Raw genomic sequence first — 27,406 nt, forward strand, 5'->3', positions numbered from 1 at the left:
AAGAAATTAGGAAAGAATATTCTTCAACATACTGAAGTATTAGCCAAGAAATAAAAAACTTGATTTGGTTAACATACAATACCTAGAAATAGCAACTAACATTTTCCGAAGTTAAGCTCTATTTCTGTGGTTACTTTGCAAATGTCTGACAGTTAAGTTGGATAGAGAATCTTGTTTCATCAAGAAAACATACACATCTAGCAGCAAGGGAATGAAATAGGGAAGCTGAAAACAATGTCTATAAAACATGATAGGAAAAGCTTTGAAAAAAGGTCACAAACCAAAATTTTACTTCTGCTCCTTTGACATCCACATAAACTAAAACATCCCTCACTCCACCTCTCCAAAACTGTCATTCAAGGTCAACTCTGAAATAATCTGCCAGTGTTTTGGCAAATGGTAACACTCTCTCTTCTTTTTTAATAGGATTTCTTGGATAGGATATCATACTTAAATGATTCTCTGCACTTCAGTTTCCTGAGGTCCCTATGGTTTTTCTAAGCAATCATCTTTCACTATTTCTAAGAAGTATTTTCCTTTTCCACATCCTGTGGCTATGCTTCATAAGCATAAATACCTAACCTGTGAGAACACTTTATTTACATAAGGATCAGGAAAATGACTGTGGGTTTGATCCACTGTGGTCACTAACAAAAAAGCAGACCAGCTGTCTGAAAATCGTGGGGTTTTATCCAGGCTGTGCCACTGGTTACCTGCTACTGCTCCTGAAGGAGCTGCCTGTATCCCATAGAATCTTGAAAAAAACTATCATACAACCTAACACACCCTTACCTGAATTGATGTTAAGATAGAAGATACATCATATGTTGGACTCCATCGATTCTGAAGGATATCTAAACATATGCTACCATCAGCATACACTGCAAAGACAACACTAAAATTGGTTACCTGTTAACTTCATCATATTTAACAGTTAAAAGAGAAATCTTTACCACAAACAGAATGCTTGACCCAGTCAGAAGTTCTGAACATTAGTTACCAAACCCCTCCTGTCTCACAGGAAAACTAGTGTTAAAACTAAGGTCTCTTATTTTGCACATTTACATCAGGGAGCTTTATCAGAGTTCAATTTTTTCAATACCCACCTTATAGCCAATCTGTTTGAATCTTCTATTCCTAAACTCCTTAAATAAAGCTCTTGGAAAAAAAAAAACAAAAAACCACCACCTTATTTTTTGACATCGTAATTACTCTCCCAGAAATTATTCCTAAAAGAAAGAAATGTGGACACATGAAGTCTTATTTATAGGAAGAGCTCACTATGATACTGTTTATAAGTGTTTATATACTGTTTATGGACCTAAAGAGGTGACTGGCTAACAGTACATTCATATAATCAATACCAATGTAGCCAACAGAAAAGATACACATCTACCCTGTTAACTAATACAGAAAGATATCCACAATGTAGTCCACCTTAATAATTTTCAAATTTTAGAGGAAAATGACGGTATAATTGTTTTCATTTGAAGTCTGTGTAGTTACAAAAACATTTGTAAGACTAAATGCTAACATTTGTAAGACTAAATGCCAAAATTTAAGTGCTGGCTCTAAGTAATAGGATTCTTGCATTTTATGATTTGTTTTATAATGAGAATGCATTCCTTTCATAATCAAAAAATAAAAATACAGTGATTAATACATTTAAATTTTAACATTTGGGAAGTTTTTTCCCCTCTTGAACTGATTATGTGAAAATACAATGAACATAAATTTTTACCCACTTGTGAGACTCTATGTCTACATGACATATTTCCAAAAGTAGAATTGCTATGTTAACAAAGGATAAATGCATTTAAATGTTACAGATACTGCCAAACTTTGGAAAGCTTCACGGAGCAAGCCAGATCACCTTACATAAAGACAAGAATAAGTAAGGCTTTTTGGGGAAGAGGAGGCAAATTACACTTAAATACTGTCATTTCTCAGGGCTCTCTCTATCCTCTTTCTTCTGGCCCAGTATACACCCTTGGGGTGATGTTCTTCACTCTCATGGCCTCAATGACCATCCACGTGCTAGCTACTTCCAGTTATTAGTTTTAGAGCAGCCTAAGTGGGATGCCTGGGTGGTTCAGTTGGTTAAGCGGCTGCCTTCGGCTCAGGTCATGATCCCCGGGGTATTTATTTGACAGACAGAGATCACAAGAAGACAGAGAGGCAGGCAGAGAGAGAGAGGGAAGCAGGCTCGCTGCTGAGCAGAGAACCTGATGCGGGACTCGATCCCAGAACCCTGAGATCATGACCTGAGCCAAAGGCAGTGGCTTAACCACTGAGCCACCCAGGCGCCTGAGTCCCACAATTTTCAAATACTGATTTCAAGTATTTATGCCACATTAGGCTCCCTGCTCAGCAGGAAGTCCACTTCTCCCTCTGCCTGCTGTTCCCCCTGCATGTGCTCACTCTCTAAGAAATAAATAAAATCTTAAAAAAAAAAAAAAAAAAAAAAAAAAAAAAGCACAGCTTAGTGGTTTATCATCTATCCCACAGGAACATCAAACTTATCGGGTCTAAAAAACAATTAGCACCTCTGTAAAACCCATAAAGGTACAAAATGATTTTTAAAGTTTTGAACTAGTAACTATTTCTAAGAAATAATCCAAAAGTAAACCAGAAATCAAGCATCCATCAACTAATGAACGGATAAACAAGATACAGTATATATCCAAATAATGAAATTTCCTTCAGCAATAAAAGGAAAGGGAATACAATTACAAGACAGATGAACCCTGAAACTCTGCTAGCTGAAAGAAGTCAGTCACAAAAGACCACATGTATTATAGGATTTCATTTATAGGAAACGTCCAGTACAGGCAAATCTACAGAAGTAAGAAAATAGGACTGCCTAGTGCTAGGGTGCTGGGATAAAGGGGAGTGATTGCCAACTGTCATGGAATTTTTGGGGGATAATGAGAAAAATGTTCTAAAATTGATATGGTGACAGTTGTACAACTCAATGTACAAAAACCCCTGAACTGTAAAATTTAGATGAATGAACAGCACATATGTGAATTATATTTCAAATAAAGATGTTTAAAAAATATATCAGAAAGTTAATAAAAAAGTACTGGTAAAAGAAAAAAAGGGAAACCACTATTATGAAGGAATGAGAAATAATCAAATACACTGTTTCCCCAAGGATGAAAATACCGTACCTCCCTACACAGAACCCCTGGCACATTGTACAGTCTTTCCCACCTTCATTTACAGAGCCTTCTTACTACATTGTGGGTCAATTCAGTAACAAGTCTTAGTCAGATTAAAGTGGAATAAATATGGGGCGCCTGGGTGGCTCAGTGGATTAAGCCGCTGCCTTTGGCTCAGGTCATGATCTCAGGGTCCTGGGATCGAGCCCCACATCGGGCTCTCTGCTCCGCAGGGAGCCTGCTTCCTCCTCTCTCTCTGCCTGCCTCTCTGCCTACTTGTGATCTCTCTCTCTGTCAAATAAATAAATAAAATCTTAAAAAAAAAAAAAGTGGAATAAATATTAAGTGACTCCTTCTGAAAGTAAGTTAACCGATGGGGAAGACCATATTTAAATGAGCAAGGTTACAAAAAGGAAAGCTGAAATATTTTGGAAAGTCTTTTGTACAGTAATTTATAATCCAGGAATATACATGTATTAGAAGTAAATAGGAAGTTATAGAAGAGCAAATTTAATTACAAAGAGTCAGTCAGAAATCATGGAAAACAGGAATAAAAAATTTCTCCAGGGGGTGCCTGGGTGGCTCAGTGGGTTTAGCCTCTACCTTCTGCTCAGGTCATGATCCCAGGGTCCTGGGATCGAGCCCCGCTTCGGGCTCTCTGCTCCGCAGGGAGCCTGCTTCCTCCCTCTCTCTCTGTCTGCCTCTCTGCCTACTTGTGATCTCTGTCAAATAAATAAATAAAATCTTAAAAAAAAAAAAAAAATTTCTCCAGGCACCTGCCTACTTGTGATCTCTGTCAAATAAATAAATAAAATCTTAAAAAAAAAAAAAATTTCTCCAGGGGTGCCTGGGTGGCTCACTTGGTTAGGCATCTGCCTTGAGCTCAGGTCATGATCCCAGAGTCCTGGGACTGAGACCCACATCAAGCTCCCTGCTCCTCAGGAAGCCTGTGTCTCCTTCTCCCTCTCTGCCTGCCCCTGCCCCTCTTGTGTTCTGTGTCAAATAAATAAACGAAATCTTAAAAAGTAAATAAAAAAATTTATTTCTCCACATAAAAATAGGAATGATAGAAAAAATAAAAAATTGAAGTTAGAAAAAGCCTTAAAAACATGAACCTTTGACCCAGTAATCCCACTTCTAAAACGTTGTTCTATACTAATATTAATGGTTATTTGGGAAGATTTTCAAGAACATTCTAAGTGCTGTTTAAAATGACAACGTGGGGCACCTGGGTGGGAACTGAATCTTGATTTTGGCTCAGGTCTTGATCTCAGGGTCATGAGATGGAGCCCTGTTACAGGCTCCACCTTGAACATGAAGCTGGCTTAAGATTCTCGATCTTGGGGTGCCTGGGTGGCTAAGTGGGTTAAACCTCTGCCTTTGGCTCTGGTTATGATCTCAAGGTCCTGGGATCGAACCCCGCATTGGGCTCTCTGCTCAGCCAGTAGCCTGCTTCTCCCTCTCACTCTCTGCCTGCTTCTCTGCCTACTTGTGATCTCTGTCAAATAAATAAGTAAAATCTTAAAAAAAAAAAAAATTCTCACTTTCTCCCTCTTTGCACCCCTCCCCCCAAACTTGCACTCTCTCTCAAAATAAAAAAATAAAATATATATTTTTAAAAGATTTTATTTATTTGACAGAGATTACAAGTAAGCGAGAGACAGGCAGAGAGAGAGGGAGAAGCAGGCCTCCCACTGAGCAGAGCCTGAGGTAGTACTCAATCTCAGGACCCTGAGATCATGCCCTGAGCTGAAGGCAAAGGCTTTAACCCACTGAGCCACCCAGGTGCCCCTAAAATTAAAATCTTTAAAAAACCCTGAAAATCACCAAAAGCTGGACAGACTGATTATAGTAACCTCATAGAACATTTATGCAGCTATTAAGAATGCAAAAGAATATTTAATAAGGAAAGATACTCAGTTTATAAAAATGTTACTTAATTACAATATGATCTCAATTTTGTACAAGCATTTATTTGTACTTTATTATTTTTAGAGAGATTTTATTTGAGGGGGGCGAGAGGGAGAGGAGAGATCACAAGCAGGGGGGAAAGGTTAAAGGGAGAAGCAGACTCCCTACTGAGCAGGGACCCAGCGTAGGACTTGATCCCAGGACCATGGGATCATGAGGCAAGCCAAAGACACTCAACCAAATGAGCCACCCAGGCGCCCTCTTTGTATTTTTTAAAGATTTTTATTTTACTTATTTATTTGTATTTATTTATATTTGACAGAGAGATCACAAGTAGGCAGAGAGAGAGAGGGAGAAGCAGGCCTCCCACTGAGCAGAGAGCCCGAGGCAGGGCTTGATCTCAGGACCCTGAGATCATGACTTGAACCGAAAGCAGAGGCTTAACCCACTGAACCACTGAGGCGCCCCATATTTTTTAAAAACTAAATTTTAAGCAAAAATTTTTTGGTATCCTTCCATTTCTACAAATAAACAGGTATTATTTTAAAATCAAAAGTATTTTTTTTTTAAAGATTTTATTTATTTATTTGACAGATAGAGATCACAAGTAGGGAGAGAGGCAGGCAGAGAGAGAGGAGGAAACAGGCTCCCTGCCAAGCAGAGAGCCCCATGCGGGGCTCGATCCCAGGACTCTGGGATCATGACCTGAGCGAAAGGCAGAGGCTTTAACCCACTGAGCCACCCAGGCGCCCCTAAAATCAAAAGTATTAAGACAAAACAGCTTTACCTGCAATCTGGAACCTTCTAAAGATTCTAGGCTACAAAAACATTGCTAATACTGACATGGAAGCAACATCCTGAAGTGACCTGTCGCAGTGAGAATTATGGGGCAAGGCCTAAAAGGAATTAAAGAACTCTTCCCCCCCATCATTTATGAAGCTTAATAAAATGTCACTTACCATTTGGATGAAACATTTTGGATAAAAACCTAACAGTTGGTGGTTTATTTGGATACTCTTCAGAAAATTCTATTACTAGTTTAAAAGTACCTAGATAGAAAACAAATCAAAATAATTATGGTAAAGACAAGCATTACTTTTTAAACTCTTCATCAATGAATTCCCAACCCATACTGGTTTTTGCACAACCACACGAAAAGTAATGTCAATTTTGGCTTAGCAACATAAAACATATGAAATATACTTTGATTTACATTAGACTGGTAACACGCAGCACTGGCAAGCACTTGGGAACACACACTTTCATGTGCTATTGGTGGGAATGTTAAACTGCCATATTTTTGGAAGGCAATTTGGCCCTAGCTACTGAAATTTAAAATGCACATTTGGGAAACTACAGCTATTTTATTATAGCTTAGAAGGGGGTATGCCAAAGGATTTTAAGAAGGGCTAACTACCACATGACAAAGAACTTCGATCAGAGGCACAGACATTAATCTGAAAGGTCTCCTCCGTCCCCTTACAAATCCTTTCACTCAAATATGCCAAGAACCAGTAAGTATTAGTGTAACTGCCTACTGTGGTATAGACCAACACGGTACACTCTTGTTAAGTGGTATTTTATGGTCAGTACAGACAGGCTTTTAAAAAAATTATGCATTTCTAACAAAGTCAATCTGTTCACAATGTACAAAGTAGTACTCTCAACTCTAATTCCAAATCGATTTTGCAGAAATAACCATTACTGATTTTCGTATGTTTTTCTAGATTTCTATCCTGTTTACTCACTATCCAGAGCTCTTTTATTTTGAGGACATCCACCTGAAGGTTGGAGAGGTGTTCTACCTACAACTCCTTGGACATACTCAGTAAATCGAGACTTATTCCTTTCTGAAGTCAATAAAAAAGTTTAAACCATTCCAGACGTCTCTAGAAGGCTCATCCCGATTTCAACAATGCAGTTTTAAAAAACAAAACAAAAATCCATTCTTGTATTTATTTTATCCGATATTTTATCTATATGTTTGGTATACAACCTCTACCTTTCTACATTTTTTTTGCTGCTGGAAATTTGGGATTAGGGAAGCCAAAGATACACGCAAAATCAAAAGTGGTTATCTAGTTCATATTCTGAATACATCAGAGGTGTTATGAAAGGTACAGTTAAATAGTGAAGATAGTCTTTACATATTTTGAAAGTGTGCATTTTGCTTTAATTAAAAAAACTTACTGTAAAAATTTCAGCTCACACAAATAACAGTGATTTTCAAGTTTTTTCCTGCCCACTTTATGGAGTCTCAGGACCCCTTTATACTCTTATTCCCAATCATGGCCAAGCTTCCAATGGGAAGTCAACTGAATGTGAAGCTGGGAAGGGACACATATGACAACATACCATTTTACAGATTTCCACCAAAAATGAAAAATAATTTCATTTTTAAATATTGGCTCTTCAATATCTAACTTGCAAAAATTCTCAATTTTTAACAATCAGTTATCATGAATCAGTACAAACTGCCTCCAGCACGCCACTAAATGTAACTATCAGTATTTCTTACACTAAACACATTTAACTCACGAATTTTTTAAGTAATTTCTATGCTCAGTGTGAGGCTCTAACTCATGACCGAGATCAAGAGTCACGTGCTCTACTGACTGAGCCAGGCAGGTGCCTTAACCCAGAAAATTTTTCCAAAAATTCATTCATTCATTACTGTAAACTCACTACACATTAACTTAAGTGACATTTAATGAAAAGTAATGTATTTCCCCACCAAGTTACTGAGAGGCTTAGCACTGTCTCACATTTTTGCAATTCTCTTTAATGACCGGCTTAAGAGAAGACAGCTGGACTCTCTCAGCTGCTTCTGCATTTGATCTGTTGCAATATGCTGTTCTGGGATGAGGTTGAAGAAAACAAGGTCTCACAAAAATATGTAAGTGAAAAAAAAGAGTATTTTCCTACTTTTTTCAGATAATTGTGAATATTCCTTTTTGATTACTACAGTAAGAAAGTGGTAGGTTTTTAAGGGTTAGTTGCAATGTAGAATCTGAAATCATACACATTTTGCATCAGTTACACCAAAATCTGTTACAAGCTGCATGTCTTACTCATCCCTAATTTTCTATGATACACTGGCCATTCAGAAAATATTGGTTCAATGAATGATACAATTCTTGTAAATGTTGGGGCATTTCATTAAATACTATCTAAAAACAAATCACAATTAGGTAATACCACCTACTGATGTTATCAGAGATGTCTTAAAGTACTGAGAAATGATTACTTTATCAGTAGCAACAATACTGTCACTTTCCTTGCTCTAACAGCTCACTTCAATCACTTGAGTACGTCGGCCAAACAGTCGAATCTAAATTATCAGTTTGTCTCTCATTCATTCAAGTAAAAATGTTTCATGAAAAGGCGAACCATAAGAGACTATGGACTCTGAAAAACAACCTGAGGGTTTTGAAGGGGTGGGGGTGGGAGGTTGGGGGAACCAGGTGGTGGGTAATAGGGAGGGCACGTATTGCATGGAGCACTGGGTGTTGTGCAAAAACAATGAATACTGTTACGCTGAAAAAATAAATAAATAAACTAAAAAAAAATGTTCCATGAAAAAAAGTTTAAGTTGCAATTCAAACAACTGCAGAAGTGCTTTTCCTCTAGAAAATCATCACAATGTGTTTTATGCATACTTTCCACTTCATCACACAGAGTATTTTAAAAATGTATACCCAAGGGTCAGAATGATAATAATACCTATTCTTCAAGAACATTTCTTTCTTTTTGCAATCAAGACAAAAAAATTTTAAGTGAAAGTGGCAGCTTTTAAAAATGCAAAGAACATGGGGCACCTGGCTGGCTCTGTTGGTGGAGCGTGAGGCTCTTGATCCCAGAGTTGTAGGTTTGAGCCCCACACGTTGGGTGTAGAGATTACTTTTACAAAAAACAAACAACAACAACAAAAACTTAAAATTTTTAAGATTTCTAAATAAATAAATAAAGTGACTATTAGTACAGTTTAGAGCCACTGTGTTGATCTGTGCCAGGATACTAAACTACATACATCTAGTTTTAGCAACTAATGTTTAGGTACTACCAGTACAAATGCTGATACAGTAAAAAGGGCAAATGTCTTAGTGTTGGTGTAAAGACAGTTTTAATTATAAAGAATCCATGGAACAGTCTTAGGGACTTGAAGAAGGGATTCATGGACTACCCAAGAACCCCCCATATAGTGCAAAAAGCTGAAGTCCTTAAGTACTTCTCTTCCGTTCCTTACCCCCACCTTAGCGGTAACCACTTTGAAAAGTGTGGTCATTCAACCCTTTAATATACACACACTTGCATCCCTGTATTTGGTAAAAATGTAATACAACATGTATCATTCTGAAACTTTGTCTCTTGAGACTTATTTCCAGATCTACTTTATTCTTTATTACAAAATCTAACTACATTATAAATTCGCTTAACCATTTTTCCCTATTAGGCATTCAGGTTATGTCCTTAAAAACAGCACAATCAGTATCTTTTTTTTTTTTTTTTAAAGATTTTATTTATTTGACAGAGAAAGATTTTATTTATTTGACGGAGAGAGAGATCACAAGTAGTCAGGGGAGGGCAGCAAGCAGAGAGAGCAGGAGAAGCAGGCTCCCCACTGAGCAGAGCGTGTGATGTGGGGCTCGATCCCAGGACCCTGAGATCATGACCTGAGCTGAAAGCAGAGGCTCAACCCACTGAGCCACCCAGGCACCCCTACAATCAGTATCTTTGTGTAAATATCTTCAATGGGTTAGTTCTGGAGCCATTTTGATCATTAAAAACCTGTTCAACAATTCTTAAAACTTTATACTATAATTAAGGAAAATCTAAGAACCTGGTTAAAATCAATTATGAAAAGCTCAATTACAAACATGTATCAAAACCAGTTTTTCATTTTTCTGGCTCTTGGTGAAAAAACTAAATTTAAAGGACAAAAGATTCCACAGAATGCTAACTATTTATGGGTATCAAATTAAGCTGTACATGCAGCTACTGGGACCTATGTTATCTTTCTTTTTTTAAGATTCAAAAATTTTATTTTTAGGTAATCTCTACACCCAATGTGGGGCTTGACCTTACAACCCTGAGACCGAGTCACACACTCTACTAACAGAGCCAGCCAGATGCCCCAGCTATGTATGTTTAAGAACAATTTCAGTTCAACACCTTTTAACATAGATAACAATGTTAAAAAAGCATGATTATCCTCCTTTAACCTACCATCTAGCCCTACAGTTCTACAGCCAATTACCAAAATGACACAAAGAGCTGACAATGGAGATGGTCAAGCTGATGTGGAAAGAAAAAACCTTTATGAACTATAAATTCTCAGTAGCATTATTTAATTTTAATCTACCTAATAACAACAGAAAATAGTTTAAGGTAGGTATGTTGGTATTATAATTTCCTACTTAACAACAGTGTTCTAATACTACAGAAAACATAATTGAGAATGACTTACCATCTTCAAAGGGTGTCCCTTCTGGTCTGAAAACGAGAAGATTTCTGATTAAAAGATGTTTCATTCTGCCTTTTCCTGATTTTTTTCCCCCTCTCCTAAAGCAGGCTTCAGGCCCAGTGCTGAGCCCAACAAAGGGCCCAACCCTAAGACCCTGAGATCCAAAATCTGAGCTGAGATCAAGAATCAGCTATCCAGGGGCGCCTGGGTGGCTCAGTGGATTGGGCCGCTGCCTTCGGCTCAGGTCATGATCTCAGGGTCCTGGGATCGAGCCCCGCATCGGGCTCTCTGCTCCGCGGGGAGCCTGCTTCCTCCTCTCTCTCTGCCTGCCTCTCTGCCTACTTGTGGTCTCTCTGTCAAATAAATAAATAAAATCTTTAAAAAAAAAAAAAAAAAAAAGAATCAGCTATCCAACTGAGCCACCCAGGTGCCCTGTTTTCTTGATTTTTAAGAGTGGAAAGGATAAACTCAAACAGAGAAAGAGGAGCTCATTTTAATGACTTGTGGAGTTTTAAAGATATTGTTTAGTATTATCCTAGCCCTAGATTTTTATAGACGGAGGCATAAAGAGTAACTATTTTCTAAGTTTTCATTTTAGCACACAATTCAGTTCATAAATACCAACCAATCTTTTTTTTTTTTTTTTTAAGATTTTATTTATTTATTTGACAGACAGAGATTTCAAGCAGGCAGAGAGGCAGGCAGAGAGAGAGGAGGAAGCAGGCTCCCCGCGGAGCAGAGAGCCTGATGCGGGGCTCGATCCCAGGACCCTGAGATCATGACCTGAGCCCAAGGCAGCGGCTTAATCCACTGAGCCACCCAGGCGCCCCCAACCAATCATTTTTTAAATGTGTATTCTTAAGAGAAAAAAACTCGTATTTTCAATTTAAAACAGTAAGATAGAAATACCCTTTAAGATAACTGTACCAAACCAAAGTGTCCTGCTTCCCAACAAAGCAACAGCTCTCTTCAAAACAGCTAGACAGAAATGACTGTAACGAAGAAATCCCACTTTCTTTTGCCTCACTCTTTTTCCTGCCTCCACATCCCAATTTCATCTTTCCTAAGCAGCACCATGAAGTTCAATTATTTTTTGCAAGTTAGCCTGAATTTAATATTTAATTTAATATAATCTCTTTAGAAGTATAAACTACCTTAATTTTTCACTACTATTTAACTCGTAATTAATTCAATGTCCCAGAAAAACAGAATAAAAGGCATAAGGAAATTTTAAATCAGGAAGCATATACGTGGGGTGCCTAGCATATAATGTGGTTAAGCAGCCAACTCTTGATTTAAACTCAGGTTATGATCCTAGAGTTGTTGAGACGAAGACCCCTGTAGGGCTTGGCACTAGCTGTGGAGCCTGCTTGAGATTTCTCTCTCTCTCTCTGCCCTTCTGTTCCCACCCCCCCAACCTGTTTCTTTTAAAAGAAAAGAGTAATATACACAATATATATAACATATTAAACATTTTTTGTTAATTCTTGCCGCACTGGAAGCTCTGAGCATATTTTATTCTTAGTCTTTTTACATTTTTAAAAGAATGAAATGCAAGCATAAACATTTTGGTACATTTTGTACAAAATAACTTACCCTTTCTTTTTAGTTTCAAATGATATATATTTTTTTTAATTTGACAGAGAGAGATCGTAAGTAGGCAGAGAGGCCCGCAGAGAGAGTGAGAGGGAAGCAGGCTCCCCTGCTGAGCAGAGAGCCCGACGCGGGACTCGATCCCAGGACCCTGAGATCATGACCTGAGCCGAAGGCAGCGGCTTAAACCACTGAGCCACCCAGACGCCCCATCAAATGATATTTTTAATCAGGTAAAACCCAGTGATTATAAAATCATAGGCTGTAACACCAACACAAATTTTACTTAACTGCAAAAACACTTAGAATTTAAAAAAAAAAAATTTGCAGCTTTTATAAGTGCCCCTGATTCCAATTCAGCCTTTTTGCCTAATTGACACATTTCACTTTTCTTTTTTTTAAAGATTTTATTTATTTATTTGACAGACAGAGATCACAAGTAGGCAGAGAGGCAGGCAGAGAGAGAGAGGAGGAAGCAGGCTGTCCGCAGAGCAGAGAGCCCGATGCGGGGCTTGATCCCAGAACCCGGGGATCATGACCCGAGCCGAAGGCAGAGGCTTTAACCCACTGAGCCACCCAGGCGCCCACATTTCACTTTTCTTAAAGAATTACTATACCTATCATTTGTTTTATCTTTCTACTCACCCAAATATAACTGCATTCCACTGCATAATGTTGTTTTCAGATGGTGCACCACTGACACCCACAGGTGGGTCCTCTTGCAACCTAGAAATCCACAGTAATAATTTTCAAAGTTGAACATTAAGGTCACTACGCAGGCCAAAGAGAACCGTTATGGACTATTCTACCTATTTTGACACAAACTAAGTCATTTCCTTGTTCTTGTGCTGAGGTGGACGAAACCATATGACTTAAAAATAAATCAACCACGTATATACTTATTAAATACGTCTCCAAACTGTCTAAATTCCGAAGAGCTTTGGACTCAATCCTCTCTGATTATGAAGGTTAAGATGTATCTTCAGGAAGTGATGCATACAGACTGCCATCAACAAAAAAAAAATTAAAAGCCCCAAGTGCAAAAAACATTTTCACAGACCATCTTTTTTGCTGCTGTAAATATGGAAAGGCTGTCTGTGTGAGTCTAAACCATTGCTACCAATGCAACATGGCCACCAACTCCTCGCCCAAAGCAAACATTAAATGACTGAAAACACTAATATTCAATTTAATTAGCAAACTAGTTTTAAGCAGGAAAGTAGCTTTATCCCATTTGCTTCAATTAGCAATAGCTTTTAAAACAATCAAGCCTCAGTTATGTTTTTCATCCGTCCCTATTTTAAAGATCTGCGCTACAACTAAATCTACCTCTCCTATCAGGAGACCCGATACAAGGCTACCTTCCAACATGTCACAATCAAATTCTCATAATCTGAAAACCCTTGGAAAGCTACCAAAGGTGTCCTGTGTTCAACTCAGAATTTAACAGAGATGGGCAGTAAGAAACCAGAGCAAGAATGGACATGAACTGGAAGTTTTATTACATGGCTTTCACTCATCAGCGTTAACGTGAAATTTGATTTTAAAAGCTGGAGAGGACAACTTTTGCACCAAACAGAGCATCTCCTTGTAAAGGCTGTCATTTCAACAGAAAAATAAACGAGACATTTTATACACATATCTGTATGCAGTGATTGTCATAGGACATGATACTTTGAAATTAGGCTTTTAAAATAGTTTTCAGTCAGCCTCAAACACATCAAGCCACGACGACTAGAAGCCTTTAAAGAATAAGGCTGCTTCACGCCCACCAAAGGTAAACGGCTCATTATGAATACATTCAATCATAAAACCGCCCAAAGCCCAAAAGAACGGCTTCCAAATGCCTCACCTATGCCTTTATAATGGCTAAGTTGAAAGGTTACTTCCTGAGCAGCTAACCTAAGTTTCTATACTAGATATTTTGTCTCAATCAGGGCAGATCTCTTCAGGAAAACAAAAACCACACTCAAAAATGTGCAGTGGATCGTAATGCTAAGTTTTCTCATTTTCCCCCGTACCTCCAAGCATTCAATCAAAGGTAAACAACTGAAAAAAAAGTCACTTCCTCCTCACTAACCCAAGCACCACCTAACAAAACCCTATTTCACAAAAGGAGGCCCAGGGAGTATCGGGTTAGCGCCAGTCTCCCAGGCGGCATTTTTCCAGACTTTGGAGGCTATAGATAGGGCTTTAGACACCAGGCCACAGAGCTGAGTTCCAGAAGGCACTGGCATCCCGGGCTGCCAGCCCGAGTCCCAGGTCTCTAAGCCAGTTCTCAAGGTCCTTTCGGGCGGGTGAGGGAGAGTCGGTTTCGGAAGATGGGTTAACAACCTCCGGACCTCGCGCTGCAGACCCCACCCTCACTGCAGAAAGAATGGGAGGGGCGCTCTTCGCCCCAACCCTGCCCCTCAACGAAGACCGCAGGGCTATCCAGGAAAACTGGCGCAGCAAGCAAGAAAAAAGATTCTGCAAGGGTTTGCTTCTGGGGGACAGGGACCGGACACGACAGGATGCAAGGGCGGAGGGATGAGGCTTGAGCTCTAGGGCCAACGTCGGGCAGCTGACCCAAGTGGGCAGCGGGGAATCCTTGGACAGACCACAGCCATCTTTTTACTTGGGGGGGGGGGGCGGTAATCGAAATTTCTTACGTCGGAAGAGTGAGCAAGCAAGGATGAGGGAGTGCGAATGGGGGCTAGGACTGGGCTTCCGTCGGTACCGCTGGGCCCACGGTCGGCCCTCGTAGGGTTATGAGAGGAAAGTGTCCCGGATCCCCGCCCTGCAGCCCCACAGCTATGGGGAGGAGCCTTCATCCAGGCGAAGGTGAGGGCCCTTACCGCTTGAAATCCCGCATAAGCCTCCTCCGGGCCGGAGTCGACATGCTCCCCAGCTGCCCCGCGGTCAGTCTGAAAGAAAAGAGTCCCGCGCAGCCCCCCCACCCCCCGGCGCGGTGGCCGAATCACTGAGGGTCACCGCCGCCGCCAAGGCTGCACAAACAACCCTGCAATGACGTCTCCCTCCGCCGCCTCCAGATCCCTCCGCCCTCCGCCAGTACCATGGAGTGAGGGGTGGGGGAGAAGGGCACGGGACGTATGAGAGCTCGTTACAGGCTTTTGCGCAGGGTTCTATCCATTTGGGCTTCCCGATCTAATCTATAAATCAGTGTTCTCTGTTCTCAGTCTGGAGATTGTGGATTAAGAAATCCCGAAACCAAAATACCATCCTCTGTCTCCCCCTTTCAGTACTTTAAACTCGACCGGGTGGGGACAGAGAGGCGCATCCGGGGCCAGAGACTTCAGGGAAAGGAGGTGGGATGACGTAAGATCACGTGACTGCCGGCGGCGTTGTCAACAATCCACCCCTGAGGGGGAGGGGACGAAGTATCTAGAACCACGTGTCCCTCTGACGAGATTAGAATAGATCACGTGGGAGCGTCGTCTGAATCTCAGTCAGGTCTATGGAGCAAGTGATTAAATTTATGTGTGTGGGACGGGGAGAGGTCTTTTCTAGTTTTTCCTCTAGTTTGCTGCATGAACAGGGTCGGCGATCGCGGCGGAAGCAAAAGCTTTTTTTATTTCATTTTTTAAAACAGAGCCAAAAATAATATAGATTTAAAATCTTTTCTTGTTGGTTCAATGGCTTATCAAATCTGGTACGTGGGACAGAGAGAGGGAACTTCCATTTTTTAAATAATAAGTGCAGCATTGCAATATTAAGGCCCACGCCAGGTAAAATGCCCTGAAATTCTCCCATAGTCGCCAAATAACGCTGAAGTTGCCAGGGTTGGAAATTCTGAGGACAAAAAAGAATGGTATAGAGATTGTCTTAAGGTTTGTTGACTATCTCTATGGAATTACATTCTAACAGGGGTCTGCTCTCATTTGAGGATTGGTGTCAAAAAGGTGTCAAAGTAAATGGATTTGGCTAAGATGAGGATACACAGAGATGAAATTTCAAAGCATTTAGAAGGGTAGTTGCTTGTCAAGAAACCTTACAAATATGACTTGGTTGTGGGGAAGAGATTTTGCAGACAGGGTGGGGGTTATGTATCTAACCTGGATAACTCACTTCACGTTTTCTACACCATCAAGTAAGATGCAAATGAGCCTGAAATGTCACCGACCAGGGAGCTCAGAGGTGTTGAAGCAGCCTGAGGATTTTGACATTTCCTTGAGTTCCCTCCTTCCATTTGTCTTTGATTCCTGGCCTCGGGGTTTTAATGATCTGGAGGACTCAGAGATCTTTACATACTTCTGGGTAATTCTCCAGCCCAAGTTGAAATGGGATCATTGCACCAAGTTGCCCATAGTTTCAGGGAAATTGAAAGAGTTAATATCCCCCCACTTTCTTGCTACCTCCTTTTCCTGAAGTCTTGAAATCTGTATTTTGCTTTTATAACTGCCTTGGTGATCAAGTTAGCCAAGCCTAACTCTTAATAGGTTCTGTGATGCACTCACAGATGAGATTCTCTAAATTAAAAGCTGAATATTCTCATTTTTTGCCTTCCTGCCATAGTGATCCTAACTCTCCCCAGTATATAGCTAAAGATGAAGACATACATGTAGGTTCACACGCAGTGAAAAGGTAAAGATAATCTTAAAAAAATACCGTATTATGTCACTTACCTAGCAATGTATAATTGTTACAGAAACTCATAGTTTATGGAGGCTGTGAGGTCAGCAGAACCCCATGTCAGTTCTTAAGCAATAGTTAATGGTCCTCCCTCCCCCGGCTCTGCTGCGCCCTTGTATGTCAGGCCACGTCGGTCTATCTACCGAACCCTTTTACTTGTTTTCCCTAAGAGGGTGTTTTTGAAAAGGTGGTCTACGAGTCGAAAAAAAAAATTAAAAGTATGTAGCAGTAAAACGTGTTGAAACATTCTTGATTTGACTAACGTCTTAACCTCGTTTGAATTTCGACAGCTGAGATCGAATTCAGGTCTATGGAATATTAATATCACTAGGTAACTTAGACGACTATAATTACACAAGACTTCCTTGGAAGACTAGTTTTACAACATGTTTTTATTTAATGACTCCAGCCATCCTTTTAGGACGCTGAGCCAGCGGCAGAAGTTCTTTATCCTGGGGTCATTAAGACGCAGGTTCGGCAAGCCTCCGCCTCTGTTGCCCCTCCCTAGAAGACACGCAGACTCTCGGTGCGGTAAAATGTGGATTCTCCTCCACCTCTGCTCAAAACCAGCCTTGTGAGTTGGTCTCAACCCACATACTTCCCACCGCAAGTCCAAAAAAGCTTTCACTTAGCACGCACCAGCAACTCATTTTCACTATTTCTCATTTTCTCTTCCGGGTCGTGCCGGATGCGGTTGATGTTCCGGTCTTGCGCAGTAGGCCCTGAGCGCGAGGTCAGCGGCAGCGTTGCCATGGTAGCGGGCTGCGTGGAGCTAGCCCGGCTGGCAAGCTAAGTAGGGTCGGTGTCCATTTGTTCCGCCGGGTCTGCGGCGGAGCCAGGCCGGCGGGACTGCAAAATGGGCTGAGACGTCAGCAGCTGACCGGACGAGGTCTGCTGCGGGGCAAGGGGCGCAACACTGGTCCGGGACCCTAAGAGGTCTGGTTTGAGAAACCAGTGGGGCTGAGGTTTTTTCTTCGGTCCGGGGGCCTAATCTGTGCGCCACGGCAGTATTTCGGGAACCCCATAGTTGAGGGCCATATGACAGGAAGTGTGCGGACCCCATTCCTGATGAATTGGTGACAGGTAGTGAGGGAATCTGTAATCTGCGTGTTCACGGGAGTGACCGAGACAGCAGAAAGCTCCCTAATTTCTGGTGAGCGCTGGAGCCCCACAGGGACACCCTACTGCCTAGTTGGCAGAGTTACCGAGGACGAACAAGCGTCTGTGGAAAAGATTAATATTTTCCATGTTTACGTCTTTTAAAATACGGGTGTATTGTGGAAATGCAGTGTCCAGCTTGAATAAATAAAAGTACAAATGTTTAACTTTTTTTTCCCCTTTATTTTTATGAAGAAGAATCCGGACTTGAAAATGGAGATGTATGAAACCCTCGGAAAAGTGGGAGAGGGAAGTTATGGAACAGTCATGAAGTGTAAACATAAGGATACTGGGCAGATAGTGGCCATTAAGATATTTTATGAAAAACCGGAAAAATCTGTCAACAAAATTGCCACGAGAGAAATAAAGTTTTTAAAGGTTTGCTTCTTTTACCTTAATTGCTATAAATCAAAAGAGGAATTGTTATGGAATAAAAAATTCTAGAAGGAATCTTTTAGTTAACACATGTATGAAGACATAGAGTAGACATAAAAAAGTGTGGTACCTTATTGTCTACATTTTGAAATTTTATAGTGATACAAGGTATATGTTTATATATAATGTAACAAAAATTATGCCAAATATTATTAAATATTTTTCAGAAATAGTAAAAGACAGTATCTGCTCTGAAGAACTTTTATTGTTTAATCAGAAAGATGGAAATTCACTTGAAAACAATACTGAATATAAAGTGACTCATAATAAATGCCAAGTGATTAACACAAAGTCCAGTGAAGTAGAGAAATTTTTTTGGAGGAAATGGGACATGTATTTGGTCTTAAAGGATGTGTAGAATTTAGGTAGGAGCGAGAAACTATTGTATTCTAGGTTAGGGGAACAACATAAACTCAGATGTCCAAGCACAAAAAAGAACAGAAAGCAGAGACATGTGTTGGTCTGTAGAGATTTTTGTACAGAGTAGAAAGAGGTGAGATTAGAGAAGTAAACTGGAGTTAGGTTCTAAAGTCTTGGCTTAAAAGGACAAACTTTTTTGTAAGAGGTGGAAGGTTTTGAATTCAAAATAAAGCAACTATATATAATAATTTAGCACTATTTTTTAGAATAGGCTGGAAGACAGAGTAAAAATAGGGAGGTCTGTTATAAATTTAATTCAAGAATCCTGGTAAATATCATGAGAATCCTTGCTGGGTTGCAGCAATTTGTATTTAAAGTTAGAAAAGCAAAGTTAAAATAGAATATATTGCAAAAAAAGACATGGAAGATTGTAGAAGGAAACAGAGGGAGGCAGAAGAATTAATGAAGTTCAGTGACTGTTCTCACTGATGAAAATATGAAAGACCCAAATGAGAAATGGACTGGAAACTAGTTCGGTTTTAGAAATGTTGAATTTGATGTGGCAAGAATACATTTAAGTAAAGCTGACTAGTATGGTTTTAGAAATGGGATGGAAAACAGAATTTTGTGTAGGTATGACAGGTCAACCCAAGGGAAAGAACTTAGGACTGTGAAGAAAGGAGCATTAACATTCCTTAGGGATTGGGTACAAAACTAGTAATTAAAAAAATATTTAAATTATGTGTTGAAGAAAACAGTCTTTCATTTTTATCTGATACAAAAGTAATATTCACCTCTATTTTATAATTGAAGTATAATTAACATACAATGTTATATTAATTTCAAGTGTACAACGTAGTGATTTGACATTTCTTTTTTTTTTTTAAAGATTTTATTTATTTATTTGACAGAGAGAGAGATTACAAGTAGGCAGAGAGGCAGACAGAGAGAGAGGAGGAAGCAGGCTCCCTGCGGAGCAGAGAGCCTGATGCGGGGCTCGATGCGGGGCTCGATGCGGGGCTCGATGCGGGGCTCGATGCGGGGCTCGATGCGGGGCTCGATGCGGGGCTCGATCCCAGGACCCTGGGATCATGACCTGAGCCGAAGGCAGTGGCTTAATCCACTGAGCCACCCAGGCGCCCCGTTGACATTTCTTTACATTATTGAGTGTTCACCATCAAGTGTAGTCGTCATCTGTCACAATGTTGTTATTGACCGTATTCCCTGTGCTATACTTTTCATTTCTGTAATTTTTTTTTAGTTTTATCCCCGGAAGTTTGTACCTTTTAATCCCTTTTTATCTATCTCACCCACTCACTTCCCTCTGTCCTCTCTGGCAACCACCAGTTAGTTTTCTGTATTTAAGAGCCTGCTTGATTTTTTTTTTTTAAGATTTTTATCCATTTATTTGACAGACAGATCACAAGTAGGCAGAGAGGCAGGCAGAAAGAGAAAGGAAGGGAAGCAGGCTCCCCGCTGAGCAGAGAGCCCAATGCAGGGCTCGATCCCAGAACCTGGGATCATGACCTCAACTGAAGGCAGAGGCTTTAACCCACTGAGCCACCCAGGTGCCCCTGATTTTTTTTTTGTTGTTGTTCATTTGTTTTGTGTTTTTTGGATTCCACATATAAGTGAAGTCATATGGTATTTGCCTTTCTTTGTCTGACTTATTTCACTTAGTGTAATACTTTCTAGGTCCATCCATGTTGTTTCAAATGTTAAGATCTCATATTGGGGGGAGGTGCCTGACTGGCTTAGTCAGTTGAGCATGTGACTCTTGATCCCAGGTTGTTGAGTTTGAGCCCCACATAGGGTGTAGAAATAACTTTTTAAAAAATCTAAAGAAAAAAAATCTTTTTTTTATGATAGGGTAATATTCCATTGTGTATGTACACCGTATCTTTTTTATCCATTCATGTATGGATGGATACTTCGGTTGCTTCCATATCTTGGCATTGTAAATAACACTGCAGTAAACATAGGGGTGCATGTATCTTTTTTTTTTTTAAAGATTTATTTATTTATTTGACAGACAGAGAATACAAGTAGGCAGAGAGGCAGGCAGAGAGAGAGAGGGAAGCAGGCTCCCTGCTGAGCAGAGAGCCCGATGCGGGGTTCAATCCCAGGACCCTGAGATCATGACCTGAGCCAAAGGCAGAGGCTTAACCCACTGAGCCACCCAGGTGCCCCACATATATCTTTTTGAATTAGTGTTTTCACTTTCGGCAAATACCCATTAATGAAATAACCGGATCACGTGGTATTTCAACTCTAATTTTTTGAGCAACCTCCATACTATTTTCCATAGCAGCTTCTTCAATTTATAGTCAGCCCCCGCAACAGTGCTTTTCCTCCACATTCTTGCCAATAGTTATTTTCTTGTCTTTTTAATGCTAGCCATTCTGATTGGTGTGAGGTGATATCTCATTTGATTTGATTTGCATTTCCCTGATGACGAGTGTTGTTGAGCATCTTTTAGAGTCTGTTTGCCACCTGTATATCTCCTGTATATCTCCTTTGGAAAAATGTCTATCCAGGTCTTTTGCTCATTTTTAAATAGTATTTTTTTTTTTTTGGTGTCAAGTTGTATAAGATCTTTATATATATTGGATATTAAACCCTTATCCTAGACATCATTTTTAAGTGTCTTCTCCCATTCAGTAGGTTGCCTTTTTGTTTTGTTAATGGTTTCCTTTGCTGTGCAAAGGCTTTTTATTTTGGTATAGTCCCAATAGTTTATTTTTGCTTTTATTTCCCTTGCCTGAGGACACAGATCCATAAACATGTTGCTAAGGGTGATCTCTATGGGAGTACTGCCTAATGTTTTCTTTTAGGAGTTTTACAGCTTCAGGTTTCACATTTAGATCTTTAATTCATTTTGAGTTTATTTTTGTGTATGGTATTATAAAGTGGTGCAGTTTCATTTTTTTGCATGTAGCTGTCCTGTTCCCCCAGTACTATTTGCTGAAAAGACTGTCTGTGTTTGTCTTGCCTCTGCTGTCAATTAATTGACCATGTAGGTGTGTTCTGTTCTTTTCATTATGCCTCTTCTGTTTATGTGTGTGTTCCATTGAACTCTGTGTCCTGTTCTGTTGATCTATGTGTCATTTTTGTGTCAGTATCATACTATTTTGATACTGTAGCTTTGTAGTATATCTTAAAATCTGGGCTTGTGATACTTACAGCTTTGTTCTACTTTCTCCAGATTGCTTTAACAATTCAAGGTCTGAATTTTAGCATTAATTGTTCTAGTTCTATGAAATTCTCTTTCTTTGTAAGTCTGTATTAGATATGATGGATCAGTTTGGGGTTTTGTTTGTATTTTTGTTTTTTAAAGATTTTATTTATTTGTCAGAGAGAGGCAGAGAGAGAGTGCACACGCATAAGCAGGGGGGCACACAAGCAGAGGGAGCAGCAGGCAGAAGGAGAAGCAGGCTCCCCGCTAAGAAAGAAGCCTAATGCAGGACTCAATCCCAGGACCCTGGGATCATGACCTGAGCCAAAGGCAGACCCTTAACCTACTGAGCCACCCAGGTGTCCCTCAATTTGTTTAAATAAAATAAATGTATTAGGCATCTCTTTTTGTGGATTGTTGAGTTACTCTGTTTCTAGACAGTGTAAAGAAAAGGTATATTCAGTGAAGATGTTATGATTTTGTGAGATGCCACTGCTGTTCCTGATGACCTAAAACACTGTAATACTGTAAGGCAACTGTTGTACACCATAAGTGAAAATTTGCTTAGATGGAGATCTTTTCCCAGGCAATATCTTTTGCTCTTTCTTCAGCTCTGTTACATTTAAGCTGATTATTTTTTTCTAGTTTATCATTTTGTAAAAACAACCAATATGTTGCAAAAACACAGAAAGCAAATAGAAGATGTAGTTAACAGGGCGCCTGGGTGGCTCAGTGGTTAAAGCCTCTGCCTTCGGCTCAGGTCATGATCCCAGGCTCCGTCTCTGCTCAGCAGGGAGCCTGCTTCCTCCTCTCTCTCTGTCTGCCTCGCTGCCTACTTGTGATCTCTGTCTGTCAAATAAATAAAAATAAAATCTTCAAAAAAAAAAAAGATGTAGTTAACTATTACAACTATTATACAAACTGTTTGGAAACACCTTAACTATTTATTCTCATTGGCTTGTTTGTTTGGGTGTTTTTGTTTGTTTGTTTTATTTTTAAGTAGGCTCCACAATGGGCCTGAGATCAAGACGTGAGATGAAATCAAGAGTTAGAGGCTTAACCAACCAAGCCACCCAGTTGCCCCTTATTGGTTCATTTCTTTTTTTTTTTTTCTAAAGATTTTATTTTATTTGACAGACAGAGATCACAGTAGGCAGAGAGGCAGGCAGAGAGAGAGAGGGAGAAGCAGGCTCCCTGCTGAGCAGAGAGCCCGATATGGGGCTCGATCCCAGGACCCTGAGATCGTGACCTGAGCCGAAGGCAGAGGCTTTAACCCACTGAGCCACCCAGGCGCCCCTATTGGTTCGTTTCTTATAGGATTTTTAAATTGATTTTATCTAATTCAACAAGAGAGAGTTCTTGGATTAATTCACATTTTTAGTCTAAAAATGTTGCCATTATGACTTCATTTGAGTTAAATTTTTATCTGCTAGAATTTTATTAAATACAGTTAGAGTAATTAGTGACAATAGCTGTAGAAAAGTTGTCTGGTAATGAAGGAAAACAAAAGTAAACAACTTGAGGAGTAGCAATGGAGAATTTCTAGGAGTTTCACGGTTAATCTGAGAAAGAATTCTTTCCCCTGTTCTTCCATAATGCTTATTGACTCAAATTAACTCTTCATTGCTTTAGCCTTTAAAATAAAGACTAGAGAAGGAACCAGTAATTCTTCTTAGCTGAAGGATTAGTAATGTAGTGTCCAAAAGCAGTCAGTTGTCTTTGGTGCTACTAGCATGGTGTCACTGTAGCACTCTGGCATCTTGCCAAACAGGGAAATTGGGAACAAAATAGGAAGGGAATCTGCATTATATTCTTGCATGTTTTTCTTTTAGTCGTATTTTAAGGACTTTGGACTATGTGTTAGTACAGATAAGTAGAAAAATTTATTATTGTGCTGTTAGAATAAAGATAAATATTTTTCATAACATTTAATTTTCTAATGAATCTAACATTGAAAATATACCTCTCAATTTTTAGCCAAATGAATAAATGCTTTTAGTAATTTGAAAATGTTAAATATTTGAGAACTGGTAATAATTAAGTTAACATGTTAAAAAATAAGCAGGATAAAATACTGAAACTCATTTGTTTTCTAAGCTGATAAATGCCATTTTTTATCTCCTGAAGTTAACACTGATTGTTACTAGTTTAAGGTGTTTATTTTATTTAGTAGACTGTTACAAACAGTGAACAAAAGGTATCCACAAATAATTGTATATTTTTGTGAAGTTCCTATGACTGTAAATTGTTATTTTGTGTATCTGTAAAGTTTCTATGTATTTTGATTCTCTTTTGTTCCAGTGTAATTAATTAATTTATACTGTCCACCTGGAACTTATGTTTCACTTTTGAGAATTAAGGATCAAACTAAGAAAATCATTTCTTTGAAATCATCACATACTGAGTGGCATTGAAATCCATGTTCATTTGAAAACATAACATTTTAAATTCCAGATGTTAGACTTAACTATGAACCAAGTTAAAGGATAGAAAGATATGTCTTGGGGCATCTGGGTGGCTCAGTGGGTTAAGCCTTTGCCTTCGGGTAGGTTCATGATCTAAGGGTCCTGGAATTGAGCCCCGCATCGCGCTCTCTGCTCAGTGGGGAGCCTGCTTCCCCGCGCCCTGCCCACCCCCCCCGCCTGCCTCTCTGCCTACTTGGGATATCTCTCTCTCTCTGTCAAAATAAATAAATAAAATCTTAAAAAAAAAAAAGAAAGAAAGATATGTCTCAGGGGCACCTGAATGATGCGGTAGGTTGAGTGTCTGACTCTTGATTTCAGCTCAGGTTATGATCTTAGTCTTGTAAAATGGAGCTCCAAATCCACTGAGTGCAGAGCCTGTTTGGGATTCTCTCTCTCCGGGTCCTTCTCCCCACCCATTTGTACACATTCTCACTCTCCCAAATAAAGAAATAAAACTTAAAAAAAAAAAAAGGTATATCTTAGCATACCAACTTGCATCATAGTACATTAACTCTAAATTATTTTAATAATCAAATGCCAACTTGAAGTAATACAGTACATCTCCCCTTGTTCTGTATGTATTAATTATGAAATAGTTTAGCATTTTCTTAGGTTTATTTTTTTTTTAGTAATCTCTATGCCCAACATGGGGCTCAAACTCACCACTGCAAGATCAAGAGTTGCATGCTGTTCTGACTGAGCCTCTCTAAACTAGGAGCCCCTAGTTATTTTTTAAAAATTCCTATTCCTATTTTTTAAAAATAGGAATATAAACAAATAAGTTGAAAATTTCCTATTGAAATTCATGGGGTAAAATAGGCTGAGAATAGGGGCACCTAGGTGGCTCATTCAATTAAGCGTCTGCCTCTGACTCAGGTCATGATCCCAGGGTCCTGGGACGGAGCCCCAAGTTGGGCCCCCTGCTCATCAGGGAGACTGCTTCTCCCTCTTCTCCCTGTTCATGCTTGCTGTCGATCTCTCTCTCTCTCAAATAAATAAATAAAACATTTAAAAAAATAGGCTGAGGGCGCCTGGGTGGCTCAGTGGTTTAAGCCGCTGCCTTCGGCTCAGGTCATGATCTCAGGGTCCTGGGATCGAGTCCCGCATCGGGCTCTCTGCTCGGCAGGGAGCCTGCTTCCCTCTCACTCTCTCTGCCTGCCTCTCTGCCTACTTGTGATCTCTCTCTGTCAAATAAATAAATAAAATCTTTAAAAAAAAAAATAGGCTGAGAATATTTATGCTTTTAAAAATTATGTAGGTATTTTATATACATGTATAAATTATTACACATTAAATAATGTATTATAAATCTGTCTCTTCTGTCAATAGCAATTTCGTCATGAAAACCTGGTCAATCTGATTGAAGTTTTTAGGCAGAAAAAGAAAATTCATTTGGTGTTTGAATTTATTGACCACACGGTATTAGATGAGCTACAACATTATTGTCACGGACTAGAGAGTAAACGACTTAGAAAATACCTCTTCCAGATCCTTCGAGCAATTGAATATCTTCATAATAATAACGTAAGTGCTTCAGAGTAAGCCAAACTGTAGGATGTATATGAATCGTAAATGCTCTTTAATAAAGGTTTTAAAAGTATTTTTCTGTGCAATAGTAATTGTTATCCTGAAACTGGGGCCATTACCTATACTTTAGTCGCAGAATTGCAAAACGTGTTAAGTACACAGTAATAAAGTTGTAACTCTAACAATAGGACAGACCAAGGATGGGGTGCTAAAGGAAGTATCGGTAATTTGGTAAGGAGGAACCAGCAGTCAAGTGGGACCTTTTATTGGGGAAAGTACATCAAAATGTTGCCAGGCAGGCTCAAATGAAGGAAGGTTTGGAGGTAGGAACTAGAGACTAGGATGGGGAATGGCAAATAAATGTAGATGCCTTTAAGGAAAGAAAGTAGAAATAAAGTTGCTAAGAGGTACATAGTCTTGCTTAACATGAAAAAATCAAGACTGAAAAGATCAACTGTTCTGAATTTTAGTCAGCTGCCTAGTAAGTGTTTAGTTCAGCAGGTTTTTATGGAGGTATTTCGTTCCCAACTTCAGCTCTATTCTCCGGAAATTTAGATATATATTCAGGAAATAATAGGAAGAACCTCAAAAAATTTACTAGTAAATGATATAGACAAAACATCTTATATCCTAAGCTTTTTTGGCTATCTTAATTTCTTTTTTTTTTAAAGGTTTTATTTATTTATTTGACAAACAGAGATCACATGTAGGCAGAGAGGCAGGCAGAGAGATAGGAAGGGAAGCAGGCTCCCTGCTGAGCAGAGAGCCCAATGCAGGGGCTCTATCCCAGGACCCTGAGATCATGACCAGAGGCCTTAACCCACTGAGCCATCCAGGCGCCCCTGGCTATCTTAATTTCTAATTTTCTGTCTTGCTAATACAGTGCATCTCATTTTCTAGCTTTTTTTTTTTTTTAAGATTTTATTTATTTTTTACAGAGAGAGAGAGAGACAGCAAGAGAGGCAACACAAGCAGGGGGAGTAGGAGAGGGAGAAGTAGGCTTCCCAATGAGCAGGGAGCCGCATGGGAGCTTGACTAAGCCACCCAAGTACTCCTCATTTTGTAGTTTTGAAATGTGGTTATAATCACAACTGGAATTGAAATTGTCATTTCCTTGCCAGCTGGATCCATAGGGAGGCATTAAAATGTAATAGTAAGAGCACAGTCTGTGGAATCAGACTATCCTAGATTTTCACCCACCATCTTTTCTCTGGGTAACCACATATCTATGCAGTTCACAGCTCACTGCAGTAGAGTGCAGTAACAGGTGGTAGCCCCATTATGCTCTGGTTCCAGGAAAGTTATCTAACCTCCCTGAGTCTCACTGTCCTCATGGGTAAAATGATGTAGTACCTCACAATTTTTTGGTAACAGTCAAATAAGATAGTAGGTATAAAGTGTTTAGCACTGTGTCAAGCATATTTTAAGTACTTAATAAGTAGTGCTGGTAGGGAGTCAGGAATAGTTGTGTTATCTGTATCCCTATTCTGCTTTACCTATTTGAAAGTGTTTCTTGAATTAA

At 39.5% G+C, this 27,406-nt stretch overlaps 3 protein-coding genes across 3 annotated transcripts in view; 2 read left to right on the forward strand and 1 right to left on the reverse strand.

The window, feature by feature from the left end:
• The window catches only part of CDKN2AIPNL (CDKN2A interacting protein N-terminal like), a 24,070-nt gene extending 17,118 nt beyond the window's left edge, over positions 1 to 6,952 (forward strand). The window contains exon 3 of the mRNA XM_046000522.1: positions 6,803 to 6,952. Coding sequence (XP_045856478.1) covers positions 6,803 to 6,907 — 105 coding nt within the window. The 3' untranslated portion in view covers positions 6,908 to 6,952. The remainder of the gene's footprint in view (positions 1 to 6,802) is intronic.
• Positions 1 to 15,124, reverse strand: part of UBE2B (ubiquitin conjugating enzyme E2 B) — an 18,261-nt gene extending 3,137 nt beyond the window's left edge. Inside the window, exons 1-5 of the mRNA XM_046000521.1 lie at positions 14,970 to 15,124; positions 12,778 to 12,858; positions 10,543 to 10,568; positions 6,035 to 6,124; positions 793 to 881 (exon numbers count right to left, since the gene is read on the reverse strand). Of these exons, the coding sequence (XP_045856477.1) occupies positions 793 to 881; positions 6,035 to 6,124; positions 10,543 to 10,568; positions 12,778 to 12,858; positions 14,970 to 15,013 (330 nt within the window). The 5' untranslated portion in view covers positions 15,014 to 15,124. The remainder of the gene's footprint in view (positions 1 to 792; positions 882 to 6,034; positions 6,125 to 10,542; positions 10,569 to 12,777; positions 12,859 to 14,969) is intronic.
• Positions 15,125 to 17,553: 2,429 nt separating this feature from the next.
• Positions 17,554 to 27,406, forward strand: part of CDKL3 (cyclin dependent kinase like 3) — a 108,140-nt gene continuing 98,287 nt past the window's right edge. Inside the window, exons 1-3 of the mRNA XM_046000046.1 lie at positions 17,554 to 17,700; positions 18,121 to 18,300; positions 25,687 to 25,881. Coding sequence (XP_045856002.1) covers positions 18,136 to 18,300; positions 25,687 to 25,881 — 360 coding nt within the window. The 5' untranslated portion in view covers positions 17,554 to 17,700; positions 18,121 to 18,135. The remainder of the gene's footprint in view (positions 17,701 to 18,120; positions 18,301 to 25,686; positions 25,882 to 27,406) is intronic.

The sequence above is a fragment of the Meles meles genome, chromosome 3, assembly GCF_922984935.1.
Source record: "Meles meles chromosome 3, mMelMel3.1 paternal haplotype, whole genome shotgun sequence".
Classification (NCBI taxonomy): domain Eukaryota; kingdom Metazoa; phylum Chordata; class Mammalia; order Carnivora; family Mustelidae; genus Meles; species Meles meles.